Raw genomic sequence first — 19028 nt, forward strand, 5'->3', positions numbered from 1 at the left:
TCTTTGTTCTCTCCCTAAATCCTGCAGTCGCTTTCCTGTCAACCTAATTTTTCAGTTCTTCTCTTACTCGTTTTATATTCCGAATCGACAACAACTCGCTATCTACTGTTGTTTCATCCACAAAGCTCTGCAACAGTGCTTTCTTATGGACGACCAGGCGTTGGATTCGGTATTGTGTTATCATTTATCACTCTGATTTGTTTGCTTGAACATTTGCTTTTTTCGTAGTTAAATGTAGTGTTGGATTTACAGATGAAAAATTACTTCTCATGTGATTTGGATGTTTGATCTACTGCTCTCTTGTGATCTCACTGTCTTTATCACTGTTTGTGGATGCTCATCTGCAAGCTTGACACAACTAGTTCCTGTGTTCACTGCTCCCTATTCCCTCTCTTCTTATGCTGTGGCTTGCAGGACTGTAGAACTTGATATCAACAGATTTCTTGGATATTTAAATTTGATTGCTGAACTTTCAAGCTCTATTTGTTGGATATTTCCTTTTGACTTGAGTCAAAATCTTCTGTTGTTCCCTCAATGCCTCTTTAACGGTTTGAGGAACACTATCACTTAAGGCATTGGATGCATTGCTGAGTCCTTGGAAGTTCCTTTAACTTAGAATTTGGAATTTTCATAGACCTTGAAATTTTGTATAAGCATACTTTGGTACACATAGAAATGCCAATGAGAATGCTATTGATTCTCTGAAGGATAGTATATTAACAGAATATTTGCAAAGTACAGGCATTTCTCACCAATTATTTTGTCATGAATATATAATGAATTTATGGTGACAGATCACTCAATTTTATTTGCAGTTCCAGAATCCATCCATCCTGCTCCTTGGATTCATGACATATATCTTTTGGGTACTAAGAGGTTGCAATTGTTAGAATGAATGAAGGAGACAGAATCTAAAATAAATCCCCCCACCCCTTTTAATGTCGGTTTTGGCTCAATTTCTCTCTTTTGGAGATATTAATTGATTAGACTGCTTAACTGGAAATAAACATTTTCCTCTCCAAAAGGGTTATAATTTTTTGTCATAATCCAAAAGGGTGCATAGTTAAATGAAATTTGTGGACAAAGTGATCTCATTAAGATTTGTTTTAATCAGCTGTCGAAAATATTTTGGTTTGGAGATTGACTCGAATTCATCTAGTTAGGGGTTACTGAATACTTTATTCTAACTTCCCAGGTTGTTGTTTGTCGGCACTAAAGGAAGAATAAGATATTATCTCATTCTCTGGTGTTATGCAAATTGAATCTGCTTTTTTTTTGGGAGGGGGGTAGTTGTCAAGCATCGATAATGGCCATGTTTAGGAAATAACGTGTTTGATATCTTTTGGTCTTCTTATGAATTGATATCTTTTGGTCTTCTTCTGAATTGATATCCTTTGGTCCCCTTCTGAAATATTTCTGAGCTTGATTCATATCCTAATGTCACATGGTTCTGCTGCAGCCATGATAGGTGTGTGAGCTCAGTAGTTTTCCTTAAATTCATACAAATTTTAGTTTTGTAGTATCTTGTGGTTATGAATGATAATCCATTTAGCCAAATCCCATTTAGTTGGGCTAAGGTTGAGTTGAGTTGAGTTTACAATTATGAATGACAAACTTATGAATTGATGTCCTTTGGTCCCCTTCTGAAATATTTCTGAGCTTGATTCGTATCTTAATGTCACATGGTTCTGCTGCAGCCATGATAGGTGTGTGAGATCGGTAGTTTTCCTTAAATTCATACAAATTTTAGGTTTTTAGTATCTTGTGGTTATGAATGATAATCCATTTAGCCAAATCCCATTTAATTGGAATAAGGTTGAGTTGAATTGAGTTTACAGTTATGAATGAAAAACTTATTCCAGCCATCCCCAACTCCAAATTTTCATTTTAACTGGTGACTAATTTTCAATTCGGATTTGGTATTGATATACTAAAGGTAGATATTCCCAATTATATGTTTAATTAGCTCATCTTTAGTAATGAGGGTAAAATTGGATGATGTTGTCAATTCTTTATTGTATGTCCATATTGATTCTCATGAGAGATAAGTATGTTAGAAGGTTCTCATTGTCTTGTATCTATAAAATTCCAGCATGCTAATATCACAACACGATACCAATGATATGCAATTTTCCAGATGCTCGAATAGATATGATGGCTGTGAGTTTACCCAATGATGGGCCAAAAAGCTTCAACAGTAACATGAAAATCGATAATGATTTGTGTATTTTTAGACCTGAGGATTGTCCACGAAGTATATCAAAGGGAAGCATTGATAAAATTCGAGAAACAATGAGGAAGCATGAAGCTTTGTTTAGGGAGCAGGTTTGGGTTCCTAACTTGCAGCACAAGCCGACACTGTTTTACTAAGAAAAGTTATTGAACATTTGATCATTTCTTTCTTGCTTTCCCCTTTGTTTCCTTAATCCATTGATTTCCCAAAGGTAGAATGAGATTGACTTTAGTTGCTGAGTTCTTTGTTTAATATTGAGGAGGTATTTAAGTTATGATAATAGTCACCTGATTAGCAGGACTGGATGCACTAGTTCTTTCTGTTATGCCTGAACTGATGTGGTCAGATAACCTATACTTTCAATAGTTGAAAACTCACGTTAGAACTGGGTCAGCTCCTTTTTTCCCCCTCTCAATAAGATGGCAAATTTAATCATTATGAAATCAACTAGTATGTGTTTCAGTTAGTATACTAACCCTTTTCTTGGCCAATAAATAGGAACATATCACTGCCACAATTACCTTTTGGCAGTCTAAATTGGTTCACCACATCAGTTAAAACATTTTGTCTAAAACTGACACATTGGACTATATGGCATTCTGCAACTTTTTCACAATACCATTCCAGCATGGCAATTTTTGGCTCCAATTTCCATTTTATACCACATTGCTGGCTCTTTTTTCTTATGTACCTTGTTGTTATGGCAAACTTTTCTTTGTGATTATCATTGGATAATGAGGTAGCCAGTAGCCTGCCATTTGTCTGTTGGCATTTTAGACCAAAGGAATTGTTTTATTGTCCCAACTTGCCTTTTGCCATTGGCATCTTTTGGCGTTTTAAAGTGGTTCACCATGGATTGTGCCCTCTTGGTGTAAGTCGGCTCAATTTAGCTTGTATTGAAATTGATTACTAGATGGAGAGCTGTATTTCACATAAATTTAGCCTTTTAAGTGCTGTTTGAGATTCCAATGGAATGAGTTATCCAGGGATGTAACGTTATAATTATTCTCTTTAATTGTGCTTTCTAAAATTATCTTTAAATGATTTAATTTTGACTTTACTTTCCTTGATTTACATGAAAAGACATCCCTTCACTCTCTTCTTAAACATCATCTCTCCCCCAACAACAACAACAACTCAGTCTTATCCCAACTAAATGGGTCAGCTACATGGATCCTTACCCTCCAATCAGCTCTACTCAAGGTCATACTCGATACAAAGCTTAAACTATGCCTGTCTTTTCTCACCACTTCTCCCAGAATCATTTTAGGTCTGCTCCTGGCTCCTTTAGCTCCTTCAATTTGAGTCAAATCACTCCTCCATACTGGAGCATCTAAAGGCCTCCGTTGAACATGGACATGCACTTCTAACAACTTTGTCGTAGCTTATCATGTATTGTGAGCTACTCCCAAATCAACTCTAATTTGATCATTCCTTACTTTTTCCTTCCTAGTTTTGCCACACATCCATCTCAACATCATCATCTCAGATACATTGAGTTTATCTATATAATACTTCTTAATTGCCCAACATTCCGCACCATACATCATAGACTGTCCTATAAAATTTTCCTTTAAGTTAAAGGATTTCATGGATCACACAACACTCCGGACACACCTCTCCACTTCATCCATCCTATTTTAGTTCTCTGTGAAACATCATCTTCTGTATCACTTTCTTTATTTATGATTGAGCCCAGATACCTAAAATAATCACTTTACAGAATCTCCCTCTCATCAATATTCACCACCTCATTATCCGTCTTAGTGTAACTAAAGTTACTTTTGTTCTTTTTATCTTAAAACCTTTTAATTCCAAGATTGATCTTCATAAATCCAACTTGGCGTTCTCTTGTCTCATACACCAAAATAATATCTTCAGCAAAAAACAAACACCAAGGAACCTGTTCTTGAATGTCTCTGGTTAAACATCATCTCTCCGTCTTCCATAAACTCAAAAGGTTTTACATTAAGTAAACAAGTAATAGGGAGGAAGAAGATGGAGAAGGAAGAAGAAGAGAGAAGGAGAATGATTCGGTTGTAATGTGTTGTGTGTGAGAGAGATCTCTCCACACCTATATTGATTCACTAATAGAAATAATAGAATTACATATACCTCCCTAAGGAGGTAAAGAGCAAAAAGGTAAAAAGATAGAAATTACATATCAAAGCAAATAGTCAACAGGCTAGTTCCCAAACTACCCTTAAAACATAACTACTAATAACTCTAACACTCCCCCTCAAGCTGGAGAATATATATCATGCATTCCCAACTTGCTTAGGAGAGCACTAAATTGATGAAAAGCAAGAGCCTTGGTGAAGATGTCTGCCAGCTGATCACCAGTTTGCACAAAAGGAGTACAAATGTAGCCAGAGTCTATCTTCTCCTTGATGAAGTGCCTATCAACCTCAATGTGCTTAGTTTGGTCATGTTGGACTGGATTGTGGGCAATACTGATGGCAGCCTTGTTGTCATAGTCAAGGTATTAAATTTCGTGATATATCGGTATCTCGGGCCTACCGAGATATCCAAAATATCCGAAATATGGCGAAATTTTGCCGAAATATTGCATTTTTTTTGCAATATTTTGGGAGTCCATCTCGGTGGATTTTTGGCCATGTCTAGGCCTGATACTTCATGGACACCCTTATTTAAGCTAAATAAACACATTTAAACCTTCATATTGCAAAAAAATGAACTCAAAGTGGTGTTTTGGGCTTGCACCCTTGATTGACAGTATACGGTTGCCGACCCTTGATTAGACAGTTAAAGACATAAGAGAAATTTAAACAAACTAATTAAAACTCATAAGACATAATTCGTAAATCATATTCTCATAAACTCCATAATAGTCAATGACTCAATAGTCAATACTCAATAGCTCACTAGTCAATACTTTAATAGGCAATATACAAAGTCACAACTCACAACTCACAAGTTCACAGATCAGTGAAATCACAACTTACAACTTACAAGAGACAAGACTCACAAGACTCACAACTCACAACTCACAAGTGCTAATAATAGTTGTTGTGCCTTCCTGGCTCAACCCCACTCATGGCCCGCTGAGTCGCGTCCATTGCTCTGTTTGAAGGACATATGTGGACCACGGTATAGTTTGGGAGAAGAAAGCGAGTGTAGCTGGCCAAAAACAGCTTACGCTTGACTCTCGGTCGATATTTATTGTTATTGCGAAATATGGTATTTATAACCATGGTTTAATGAGTCACGTGAGGTCTTTTGTAACATTTCGGCGATATTTTGGTATATCGCCGAAATGTCCCGAAATGTTACTAAATATCGTCGAAATTTTGTCTTTTTTGGTTTCGCCTTCACATCTCGTCTAGGCCCTACCGAAATTACCGAAATTTCGTGATATATCGCCGATATATCGCGAAATTTTGTACCATGGTCACAGTGGAGTCTCATAAGGCCTTCAGTATCAAATCCCAGTTACTGAACAAGCCTTTTCAACCATATGAGTTCACAAACACCATGAGCCAAAGCTTGAAATTCTGCCTCTGCACTGGATCTGGCTACAACATATTGTTTTTTGCTTCTCCAAGTAACCAAATTACCTCCCACAAAGGTACAATAGCCGGAGGTAGATCTCCTGTCTGTAATGGAGCCAGCCCAATCAGCATCAGTGAAGCCTTCCACTCTCAAGTGATTGTGTCTGGCATACAACAGTCCTTTCCCTGAAGAAGACTTCAAATACCTAAGAATGCGATACACAGCATCCAAGTGGCCACTCTTGGGAGCATGCATGAATTGGCTCACCACTCCCACTGCATAGGAGATATCTGGGCGAGTCATAGCAAGATAGATAAGCTTCCCTACTAGCCTTTGGTACTTTCCCGCATCAACCAAAGGAGAACCACAATCTTCTCCCAGTTTATGATTCTGCTCAATGGGAGAATTTGTTGGTTTGCAGCCTAACATCCCTGTCTTTGTCAACAAATCAAGAACAAACTTCCGTTGACATATGTTGATTCCTTTCTTGGTCCTTGATACTTCAATTCCTAAGAAGTACCTCAAGGGGCCCAGATCTTTGATCTTAAACTGCTGTGCCAGGTAGTTTTTCAGTTTACCTATCTCAGTTATATCATCCCCTGTGACCACAATATCATCAACATATACAATGAGGGCTGTGATAGTACTATTGCCCCGCTTGGTAAAGAGAGTGTGATCAGCTTGACTCTGGGAATACCCATTCTTCAGAATAGCCTGTCGGAAGCGCTCAATCCATGCCTTGGGTGATTGTTTGAGACCATATAGTGCCTTCTTGAGGAGGCACACTTTCCCTTCAGCTGAAGGCATTTTGAAGCTTGGAGGGGTTTGCATGTACACTTCTTCTTCCAATTCACCATGAAGACAAGCATTTTTCACATCTAACTGATATAATGGCCAATCATTATTGACAGCCAAAGATAAGAGGACTCTTATAGAATTGTGCTTGGCCACAGGAGCAAATGTCTCCTGATAGTCAATCCCATAGACTTGACTGTACCCTTTTGCAACCAACCTTGCTTTGTATCTTTCAACACTGCCATCAGATTTATACTTGATTGTATAGACCCATCTGCATCCAACTGGGACACGTCCCTTGGGAAGGTCCACCAATTGCCAAGTACCATTCTTCTCAAGGGCCATCATCTCCTCAGACATAGCTTGTCTCCACTTTGGGTCAGACATAGCATCAGTAACATTCCTGGGAATAGAAGCTGTAGAGAGAGCAGTAATAAAGGCAATACTTGTGGGAGAAAGAGCATCATAGGAGACAAACTGGCTATGGGATTAGTACAAGCTCTTTTCCCCTTTCTAACAGCAATAGGAAGATCTAAATCAGATGGAGGAGAAGGGATGTCACCTGATTGAGAAGAATGAATCTCAAGATGTGGATCTGGATCCAAAGAGGACTCTTGGTAGGTCTGCTTTCCTTGGTTATGCAAGCCTTCACCCTTTTTGTATGTAATGTAGTAATCTTTCTCCTTACCAGAGCCACTTGCAACCACCAATTCTGTATTCACACCTGATTGATCACCAGTATTTGCCACATCCACAGTCTTATGTGTTCCAATGTTAAATAGAAAAGGAGAGATAGGGAGAGGAGAATGAAGGAACTCAGCAGCCTCTTCACTTCCACACTTCTCCCCTTGAAGAGGATGTTGAGAAGGGGCAAAGAAAGGAACAGATTCAAGGAAGGTGACATCCTTAGAAATAAGACACCGACGGGAAGAAGGGTGATAGCACTTGTAACCCTTGGTAGTAGGAGAATACCCAAGGAATAGACACTTGAGGGGTTTGGGGTCAAGTTTAATGCGTGCTGATTTGTGGACATGCACGTAACAAACACACCCAAAGACTTTAGGAGGAAGAGAGAAAGCAGAAACTTTGGGAGATAAGATGTCCAAGGGAGATTTGAAATCAAGAAGTTTGGTAGGCATGCGGTTGATGAGAAAGGAGGCAGTGAGAAGGGCAGCAGACCAGAAGGTCTTGGGGACATGCATGCCAAACAGGAGGCTACGGGTAACTTCCAATAAATGACGATTTTTCCTCTCAACAGCCCCATTTTGTTGGGGTGTGTCAACACACGCTAGCTGATGGATAATGCCATTATTAGCAAAGAAGGTTTGGAGACCACCAAACATGTATTCTCCCCCTTTATCAGACAAAACAGTTTTGATTCGGGTGTTAAACTGAGTAAGAATCATCTGATAAAAGGTTTGAAATGCCTCACAAACATCACTTTTATGTTTCATAAGAACAGTCCAAGTAGCACGAGAAAAATCATCAACAAATGACATAAAGTAATGATGGCCAAATAAAGAGGTAGTAGGGGAAGGTCCCCAAATATCAGTATGCACAATATGGAAAGGAGCAGCAGTTCTATTACCATGATATGGATAAGAAGAATGGCAATGTTTGGCAAACATACACGGTTCACATTGAAAAACATGAGAAGAAGCAACAGAAGAAAATAAGTGAGGTAATTGTTTCCTTATTACAACAAAAGATGGATGGCCAAGACGACGATGCCATAACATAACAGACTTCACTGAACTACTATTAGTACTTCCACACACATAAGACTGAGTTGTGGGCAAAAAAGGGTCAAAAAGATAAAGGCCTTGCTCCTCACGTCCACTACCAATAATCCTCTTCGTTACCAAATCCTGAAAAATATAGTGAGAAGGGAAAAAAGTGACAACAGTTCAAAGATTTAGTCAGGTGACTCACAGATAAAAGATTAACTACAAGGTTAGGGACATGAAGAATTGAAGTAAGAGAAATAGAAGAGGTGACAGGAATGCTACCCTTGCCAGATGTGGAGGATAGGGAGCCATCAACTATCCTAACCTTATCCTTACCAGAGCAAATGGTATATGTATCATAATTATGGGACGTACCAGTTATGTGGTCGGTGGCACCAGAGTCAATGACCCAAGACTGGGTTGTAGTAGGGGTTGAGGTGGAGACCTGTAAGGCTAAGGATGATGAGGAGCTGGCTGCAGTAGGAGATATGCTAAGATGTGACATGACCCTGCGGACCATTGTATCCATAAAGGTGGAGTCATCCTGTGTAGTATCTGCCTCAGTCATCACTGAATGAGCTCGAGCTCCCCCTCTACGGCCACCACGACCACGTGTGCCAGGAGGACGACCATGAGAGACCAACACCTATCCTTGGTATGTCCAGTTCTCCCACAATGATCACATTTAAACTTGTCCCTACCAACTCCACTGGCACCAATTGTCTCCACTGTGTTGGCTACCTCACGGTTAGGCCTTGGGCCTCTACCACCTCCACGCGTGTCTCTGGAAGAACTAAAGTTGAGAGCTGACCTCTCAAGAGAGGATACTGGAGCTGGTTCCATAGCAACACGCCGAGTCTCCTAACTCTGTAAGTAACTACACACCTCACTAAGAGATGGAAAGGGAGACCGGCCTAAGATCTGAAGCCTGATGGGCTCATAGTCAAGGTTCAGACCCCCAAGCAGAGTGAAGACACGCTCCTTTTCAAGAGTCCGGTATACCTTAGCTTCATCCTCTGGATCCTTCAAATGGAGATCCCTGTAGTGGTTATATTCTTCTAACAGGGTAAGAAAGGCATTGTAGTACTCAGAAATGGTCCTGTCACCCTGCCTCATGGAGTTAATCTTCTGGTGAAGCTAATAGACCTTGGCAGAGTCACCCACTCTGTCAATAGTCTGGGAGACACTGTCCCAGATTGCCTTGGCAGTTTCCTTTCTGATAAACCTTCGTCCAATCTCAGAAGTCATGGAGAAGATTAACCATGTCATTACTGTAGAATTGTCGGCCTCCCATTGATCATAGGTAGGTGAACCAGGCTCTGGAGCTGTAATGGTGCCTGTAATGTATCCCATTTTTCTTTTACTCTTGAGTGACAGCCTCACAGAGTGTGACCAGTCCAAGTAGTTGGTACCATCAAGCTTCACAAAGGATATCTGTGTAGGTATGCTCTCATAAACAACTGGAGGAGCTGTGGGAAGGGGCTGTGAAGCAGCCGAACCAACCTCAGATGTGGGTGTATCAACCATATTATATGGGAAAGAGCACTTGACCATAAAACAGATAACAAACAGCAGTTGGGGAGTACACACTCAACCCAAATAGAAGAATCCAATACAAAACAGGAATCCCAGCAAGGAAGAACACAGATATAGGCTGGTCCTTTACACTTTCCAAGAGGGAATACAAACTTAAAAAGAGCTCCAAGATCTCAAACAAGATGGCCATTATCATTCTTCAACCAAGAAAGCAGCATAGGGCAGCCCAAATACAAAAAACACAGAAGAAGTGCAGTCTCGGTTTACTTGGGCAGAACAGAGGTTCCATAAAAAACTGAAAAAGTTCCAATAGATTCTTCAAGCTGCAAGAAGGGACTTAAGGGGCCTGATAAGCACCCTTGGGCGATTCCAAAGAGCCATTCCAAGGCTGAAACCCATGTGAAATGAGAGAGAAACAAGGACTGCAACTTCTGGCTGGCGGAAATTTCTGCAGTGGCTGTAAGGGCTACAAAACCATAAGGGAGCTGCAACAGAGTTCCAACAGCAGCTTCAACCACACAAATAGGTCAAATCGAACCTATTCCATGCTCTTTCAGTAATCCTTTTACATAGGGATCTTCTCCTTGAACCCCTTTGTATCTTAGGGTTTCAAAGAGAAGAAAAAGAATAGGAGAAGGGCTAAAACACGACTCTCAAACCTGCTCTGATACCAAGTTGAGTTTTAGATTAAGTAAACAAGTAATAGGGAGGAAGAAGATGGAGAAGGAAAAAGAAGAGAGAAGGAGAAGTTTGGAGACAAGAGGAAGAGAAGGAGAATGATTCGGTTGTAATGTGTTGTGTGTGAGAGAGATCTTTCCACACCTATATTGATTCACTAATAGAAATAATAGAATTACATACACCTCCCTAAGGAGGTAAAGAGTAAAAAGGTAAAAAGATAGAAATTACATATTAAGGCAACTAGTCAATAGGCTAGTTCCCAAACTACCCTTAAAACATAACTACTAGTAACCCAAACAATATTTTCACTTATCTAATTTTACTAAACGATTACATAAGAGGACCAAATAAGTACATACCAAAACATTATACAAGATGACCATACTTTTCACAATTTCAAATTTCACTTTCCATATCAAAGAAGATTTAAGAATAGATGCTAGGGTAACCCAGATTTCTGTTTACCTAGATTTTGCTTTTTGGTTGAGTTGGTTTCTCCCTGCTGATGGCAATGCCGAAGGTGGGGTTCTCCTCTTTTGTTTTTGTATTCGTCCAGGTATGCCCAGACATTAATTTTGTATCCTCTGTTTTTTTCTTATTAATATATTTTTTCTGTTCCTTTAGGGGTAAAAAAAAGACCATATATTTTACTGTAAAATGGAGTATGGACATAAAAAGTAAAAAACTACTTGTGAATAAATAACTTCAACGCCCCTCTCCCCCCCACAAAAAAAAAAAAAAAAGAAGTGTAAAGTCTCTGTTTAGATTAAAAAATGGTCCTACAATGTAACCTAACTATTGAGAATGCTTCTAATTATCCTATAAACACACGAGCACGATAATCATGCTCCAAAATTTCAAGTTCTCCTAACTTAATGCTCCGACAATTCCATTCTGCTCCAATGCATGATTTGGTCAGTAGGATATATCCTGTTGTAGACTTGTAGTTTGATGGGAAACATTTTAACCTCTTTTTTTCTTTCTTTTGAAGCAAGGACATTTCAACGTCTCCTCTTAAAAATAACCATCTAACCTATATGGCTTATCTTAAAACCATTTGATCTGCAGCATCCCTTCATATTTAATACTTATCCCTCTTTAGTCTTATGATTAAAACTATGTACTAACCATAAAAAGAACCTATGTGACTTACTATCTGTGTTCCTATTCAACTCATCCATAACCAATCCTAAGGTATGTTGGCCCAACTTGGACCCTTGGTGTAAGCATAAAAACATACCATAGGTTTAACCTAGAATTTGTGGACATGAAAAGATGGAGTATTTAGGACTATTCTTTGAAGAAATGGTCTAGGGAAACTAAGTTATAAAGGTAGAATAATGGAATCATTTGAAAGGATTAATTGATGTTAATCAAGTTTTAGGGTAATTAAAGGATAAGGATGGTGTTTGCAATGTGCTAAGTGCGATGTCAGCAATAAAGTAGGGAATAAAAGAAGAAGGATGGAGCAGACCAGCATCACACCTATAAGTTTTCTAAAATCACACCTAGAATGGATTGAAAGCATCACACCTTCACATGAAGAAAATCTCCGTGTTGCAGTGCAAAAGATCATAAAGCTTTAATCGGAAAATCATGGAGTATTTCGTATACCCTTGGATTTAGGTAACCAAAAAACCTTTAAAATGAGAACAAAATCAAGCAAAATGAGCAAGTTTTGACCCCCCAGAAAAATAAGGTAAAAAATAAGTTACGAGGATAGTATTTTGGATCAACATATACATTTGAGAATAAAGCGAAGACAAATCACAACCAGAATATGACGAAGACTAAAACCGTAACTGACCCAAACTAAAACTATTTCCCCCCCCCCCCTGGGTAAGTGGGGATTTATTATAAAGCAGTGAGGGAACACCTCAACAAGAAGTGAACATACATTACTTTCTATTTGAGGCCAAGGGGAACACAATACAAACATGTAAGCCCAATTGGCTCTAATATCAGCGAAGGTAGTATTTTCAAATTTAGTGAGAAGCACAAAAATATTACAATTTTCCTGATTTTAGATGCTATCAATATGCTGGAACAGCAATGTTCTCAAGAGCGCTTGACTGGGCTCAAACCGGACTTCAAACAAAAGGATTGAACCCAAAGTAAGAAAATACCTTAGTTTCTAAAATTGAATAAATTCAATGGTCAGTATTGTGAAATCAATTTCCCTACAATTTTAATTGCTTCCCTCTTTCCAGTTTTAAGATTCTCTTCCATTGGTGAGGTCCATGGAACATACTTAGGAAGCTTCTTTTTGTGGGATAAAGCTGGGATAAAACAAATTGCCTGGTTCAGCTATCTTGCAGAACTTAACCTGTTAGACTGTCTCAGGATCTGCATCACATTGTTTATTTGAAACTCGTTGTCTCTTCAATTGTTCTCAAGCTAGTTACTGCTCCATTGTATCTTTAACCCTATCAATATATCTAGTTGAGCTATATATAGATAAGAAACACATTCAGTGGTTGATTTGATGAGAGAAAGTCAATTGAGATGGTTTGAACATGTACATCTGAAACTAATGAATTCCCTAGTAAGGAGTGATAAACAAATTGAAGGTGTGAATGGACAATGAAAAAAAGTAAACATTTTATTGTCAGTTTTATCATCTTCCAAAATGTTTCAAATATTATTTAGGACTCCTAGTCAAATACTTTTAACCTTCTGAATTGTTGTCTATCATCTTCAGGTTCAGGCACTGCACAAGCTGTACAGTATCCAAAAATTGGCAATGCAAGAAATAACGCAAAGAATTGATGTCCATGTCCAATTGTTAACATTTAGTTCCAACAACGTTTCTGTTCACAATGGTCAGCTTCATGGTGCAGTTGGGGAGAAAAAACATTTAAGGCCATCCTGTATTTCTACTCAAGCTTGTAGGGCTGGATCAACTATTCTTTCCTTGAACCCTATTTGTGCAGTCCAAGAGGTTACGGGTTGTGGTCCAAAAACATTGACATGGATGAATGCCACTGAAGTAAAAGAATTTCCCAGTGGTCAGACCAAACCCAGAATAGAAATTGATCTTGAAAGGCCCCCAGAAGACTACTTGGAAGATTCTGAGTCTAAGGTTGAAGCAAACAGTTATGCAATGCTTTCTAATACCAATTTGCTCGAAGGAACAAAAACAAATGAGGTCTCATTCAGGGAAAGCAATTTATCTGTTCCTCATGCAGATTCTCTAAGTTTGAAGCGGAGAGATCCAGATAAAGACTTCAGTACACTTGCAGAATCAATGCAGCAGATGCATCAAGATTGTGTCCGAGCTCAAGAAAGCAAAAGTTATGGAATTGATATGAACAAGTGCTCTTCTGGAATTTATAGTCTACAGGAAGGTTTTCATAAGAACATACTTCGTAATTTTCTATGGAATGATCTGCCTGCAGTTGGGAACCCTTCCATTAATGTGGAACCAATCCTTTCATCCAATCACCAAGCAGGAAAGCTTGTGCACTTGCGTCAGGTTATGTATTGATCTCATTGCATATGACCTATAAGTTGACAATTTAAAATGAATTATGTTGCATGGTTCTTTTCTCTATTCCACATGAATTTCCAATGAAGGGGTATTTTTAGGTCCATGATGGGACTTTTCAACCATGGGTAGCCTATCAATGCGAAGAATTAATCAAGCAGGCTGCCTCCAGAATATCCCATGCACTGTAACTCGATCATTGAACTGTGAAATCTGGAACTAAAGAACAACCGAAGGAAATAGGTGTAATAATTAACTAGTCCATCAATGAGTTGCTGGGATCTTCTGATAAAGTTTGTTGAGTTTGTCCATTCATTTAGTTACCTATTTAATGGACAGAATGTTTTGATGGATTACTGGCCATAATATGTGCACGGTACAGGACAGGCACCCCAAGTTCCTTTTAGTTACCATACATGGTGTGTAGCAAACAACATTTGACATCTTCTGTTTGGAATATTACTTTTTTCTGCCAGTCGGCGTATAAATTCTTTATAGGACCTTTGATTTAGTTTGCTACTCTATCCTCTCTGCATTCGTATCATTCAGAATGTGCATATGAGTGATCATTTCTATCCTTATATATTTTCAGTCACATTATCTGTCTAATGCATAATTTTTCAAATAATGATTCTATCTTACCATTCATTTAGCCATCAGACTGCCGAGGATCTGTTGAACCATAATGATGTGATTGTTATTGTTGTATTATACCATCTCGAGACATAGAGCAGAATGTTGGGCAGTTAAGAAACGGTACATAGCTAATAAGGGACAATGCCCTAGAGTTCCGTTTACCCCCAATGCCTCCCCCCCTGCCCTTTTTTTACTTGTCTATTATGGGATAAGGTTATGATGATCTTGTTGTATTGCCAAGGATCTGTTATCCCTTCTGATAGCATTGGGATCGTGGGTACTTGCTGTTAAAAGATGACTAATTTCCTCTGGTTTTTCTATCAACTGGTACTTTCGTAGCCAACCCCATTTAGTTGAGAAAAGGTTGAGTTGTTGGTAATTTGAATTGCTTGAGAGGACTGGAAGGAGCCAACTTCCCTGGGAGATCTCCTGATGTGGAAGAAAGGTATCAGCAGCAGTACCAAAGGAGGAAGAAGACCAGAAAATCTGCCAGCAGATCTGACATCCATTACAGCTGGAGGTTTCAAGTTATGTCCAGTTTCTGATTCCAGATTCCTGGTCACATCAGGAATCTCTCCAGTCCAAATCGTGGGGGCTTTTGCTGTCTTATTATTATTATTATTTCTATTGTTATTAGCTAGGCTGGATTAGGATTATTTAAATCCAGTCCTGTTCAAGTATTTGGGACAGATTAGAATTTAGTATTCTCTAATCTTTTCGAATGAGGATTGACATTATCCTTTCACAAGACAATTTTGATATAGGAATACTATAAATATATGTAAAGACCTCCAGGTCCCCTCCCATCACTATTAGCAATATGCAGAGATCAGTGTTTCTGAAATTAAGCTGCTGTGGATTCAGTAATATACCTGGTGGATTCTGGGCGAGGCATAGGTGGATTAATAGCCTGTTAACTTCTATTCTTTTGCTCATCCTTGGTCAGCTATGAACACTTAAACCTATCATACGGTTGTGCTATATTCTGTTATTTTTCAAATTCGGCTACTGTTTATTTGCTCTTCTATATTCTGTAAGTTTGAGTTAACTTCCGAGTCCAATCTACTTCAATTCTTGTTCTGAATTTTTGAACCTACTGGGAGATTATTACAGTTCTGATTATGTTTAGCAGAATTCCATATGGCAGTAGGTTTCTTCAAGAGCTTACTATTCTATGATCTTATTCTGATAATATTTTGCACAACTGTTCTGTAAGCAAAACAAATCTATCAACAAAAATTTGAGCTCATTCTGATCTGTTTAACTCTAACTGCTGAGACTTCTCTGTTTCTGTTCTGTCCCTAACCCTGTATCATATTATTCTGACTTCTGCTAGAGTTATTCTGTTAGGAGATTAGAAAACCCATTATTTCCTAGGCCACAAACCAGGTCAGATGCATCCAATCTACTGCATTAGAGGTGTAGAGAAATTATCGTAACTGACAAGTTTACAAACTATTGATAAGCTCATCGTATGACCATTAACTTTTAAAATAGAACTAAATGACCCTCCTTGATGGGCCCTCTGGGGGTCTGGGCATCAGTTCCTACGTGTGCCAAAAGTATTGTCCTGAGAGAGGAAGTGTGTACCAAAAGTATTGTCCTGAAAGGAAGTATTTGTTTCTCCCTTTCCTGCTCCAAGCCGCCTACGCAGGCATTTACCTTGTTGAGACTTCACTAATGACTCGTTTAATGGCCAGTAGTTGTTAAAGTGGTGTTTGTTCATCTTAGCTGACTCATGCTAATGCCATTTTTCTGCTCAAATTTTCCTCTTGCAGGGATCATTGGTAGTTACAGCTCAAAGATTTAACTCTCTTGATTCAGTGTCTTCCAAACCCAGAGAACATGTTGGGAGTACTCTTGAGCTGGCCAAAGGATGCATTGATTTAGCTTCTCCTCAGATATATCAACCTACAGAAATTGGTAGCAGTTTTCTGACACCTGATTTGAAAAAGGATAAACACCACCAACAGAAAGATTCCACTGGTGAAGAGTTACTATCAGCACAACTTACCGTTTGTCCTCAAATTTCATCGTCTAAATCTCTGCATTACGACTCCAAGGACCTCCACTGCGTCCGAACGTCAACTTCCCTAGAAACTAATTCAGTTTCTGGGATGCAAAACTCGTGATTCTTCAGCTTAACCTCCCAAACAAGTGATGATGGTGGGAGTAACAATCTGAATATCTCGAGTCATGGGAGCAACAGCATAGAATCACATGGTGTTGATGTTTGTAATGATGGCAATCTTAGCACTTTAACTATCAGCAGTAGCCCCAAATTGGTTGGTGAATGTGCTGAGCCCATTCATATGAACAAAGTCAAAACAGGAGGAGTTCAATCAGAACTTAAAGAATCAGTTTGGTTGAGAAACAGCATTGAGACTTCCCATGCATCTTCTATTTCAGATTCTGAAGCCAACCACATGGACCACAGTAATTGCTCAAATGGAAACCCTGAAACTGTTGCAAGTCATAAGCAACCAGTAGTGACAAGAAGTAATGAGGAACCCAAGAATGAAGCAACAATTGAAGAGATATCCGAAAATGTTGCAGCAAAGATACTGCTTAGTCTTGCACCTTATAAATCATTGGATGAGGACAGCTCACACGCTCATGTTAAAGCAGAGATAGACAGATCAAGTCTAGATGTGGAGAGTGAAGAGAAGCAAAATCTACTTGAGGAAAGAGTCATAAACAATGGCAATGTAGGTATTGAAGATGAAACATTGGATCCAACCAAATTCATTCATGAAAGGAGAACATCAAGAAGGCCCTGATAAGCACTATCTAGTATGGTCTATTTCATATGTAGTTCTTTGTGTTTACCTTTTCATGGTTAGCAATATGTACAAAGAGATGTTTACTTAGATAGTATGAGATGTTTGTCAGGTCTTGCATCTTCAGCTTCTACAGTAAAAATATATATATAGTTAGAAATCAACAAAGATGTAAAACACTACTCGTTTTATGATTATAATATATGATACTGTGAGATGTTTTGCTCATTTTTCCCCCATTGTTGTGTTTGTCAATTTGTTTGTTGCTGGCTCAATTATATCTCCATAATCATAATTTGAAAAGAAAAAAAAAATAGTCGCTGCCATCATCTATTTGGTCTACTCACTGGTTATTTTGCCATAGGAACCTCACTGATTTGCCCTCATTTCTGTGTTCTCTAGTCGCTGCCCCTCAAGGAACCCAGCTCCAACGAATGTCTACTGTTACTGGATTTAAGAATTATGAAATACAAAGCTTTCACTTGAGTGCAATAATTGTGACAAACAACTGTTAGCAAGATCCTGTAAATTGAATTTTATTTCTTGATCTACGCTTACACTGGACTGTTACAACCGAGCAAAATTCACATACTCCAAGATTAAGGAAGAAGAGGGAACATGATTCCACCAAATAAAAGAAAAAGAGTTAAACATGGCATCGTTAGAATCAGTAATGAAGTGTCGATATAAAGTTCTAAAACATTTACTGGAAAAGCAGAAACAAGACCAGATATAATTTAATCATTATGAACAAATTCAAAACCTTTGGAGACACAACCAATAATTAATTCCCAACCATGGGCGCGAGTGGAATCTTATATATAAATCGGTTAATAAAAGAACTGAAAAACTTTTATTGTATCACTTAAATTATATAGGAATTCCTGAAGGCAAGAATTCAAAATGCTAAGTTCTTCAGTACCCAGAATAGAATAACCACCTGGAATAGTGAAAGAGATTATATTTGAATTTGATAGATAATTGTAATGAAGATCATCAAACAAAATAACAGCCTTAAATTCGCACCCAAAAAAAATTAACAGCCTTAAAATTGGATGTATTTCAAAATTGGAATTGTGTAGTAAATGATTACTCTCTACGCCATTTGAAACCTTGAACTCCATGTACAGATGCCATGGCAGAAGTTCTGCCCGCACATTGCTTCAATGGAAGGATTATTCTTCAGCTGAATTCTTCACTGCAGATGCATCCCAAACAATCACCCAATCATAGTTGTCAAGGTGTTGCCTAGGTGTCCAGGTGCATTTGTGTGGATGAGAGTCTTGGTTGCCTAGTCACCTTGTTGGTGACTTGGTGTTGCCTTAGTTTTTTGAGCCCCTCGACCACTTTGGTTCGCCTAGACGCTGTAACAACTATATACCCAATACTAAGGGTGTCAAAATGTAACCGGAACCGAATACCGAATCCAAAACCGAGCCAAATTAACCAAATTGTACCGGACCGGATTAATTCGGTTCGGATTCGGATCGACCAATCAAGATTTTATTTTGGTTTTGTTCGGATATGGTTTCGATGTAGGAACCGCCGGTTCTATCCAAAACCGAACCAAATGACCGAACCTAAATCCCTAGTATTTTAGATTTACAATAATAATTTTTAAAGTAACCGAATTGTACCGG

General features: G+C 38.6%; 1 protein-coding gene across 1 annotated transcript; it reads left to right on the plus strand.

The window, feature by feature from the left end:
- The first annotated feature begins 98 nt into the window (after positions 1–98).
- On the plus strand, positions 99–17388 carry LOC122650941. The gene is made up of 5 exons (XM_043844299.1): positions 99–169; positions 2138–2325; positions 13187–13960; positions 16387–16601; positions 16749–17388. Exons 2-5 carry the CDS (start codon positions 2152–2154, stop codon positions 17386–17388), a joined length of 1803 nt encoding a protein of 600 aa, XP_043700234.1. The 5' UTR covers positions 99–169; positions 2138–2151.
- The last annotated feature ends 1640 nt before the right edge of the window (positions 17389–19028 follow it).

The sequence above is a fragment of the Telopea speciosissima genome, chromosome 2 (genome assembly GCF_018873765.1).
Source record: "Telopea speciosissima isolate NSW1024214 ecotype Mountain lineage chromosome 2, Tspe_v1, whole genome shotgun sequence".
Taxonomy (NCBI): Eukaryota; Viridiplantae; Streptophyta; class Magnoliopsida; order Proteales; family Proteaceae; genus Telopea; species Telopea speciosissima.

Excerpts from the sequence above, each read along its gene's own strand:
- LOC122650941 (XM_043844299.1), top strand. The coding sequence starts at position 2,152 with ATGATGGCTGTGAGTTTACCCAATGATGGGCCAAAAAGCTTCAACAGT. Across the intron at positions 2,326-13,186 it reads AAGCTTTGTTTAGGGAGCAG|GTTCAGGCACTGCACAAGCT; the intron begins GTTTGGGTTCCT and ends TATCATCTTCAG. Across the intron at positions 13,961-16,386 it reads AGCTTGTGCACTTGCGTCAG|GGATCATTGGTAGTTACAGC; the intron begins GTTATGTATTGA and ends TTCCTCTTGCAG.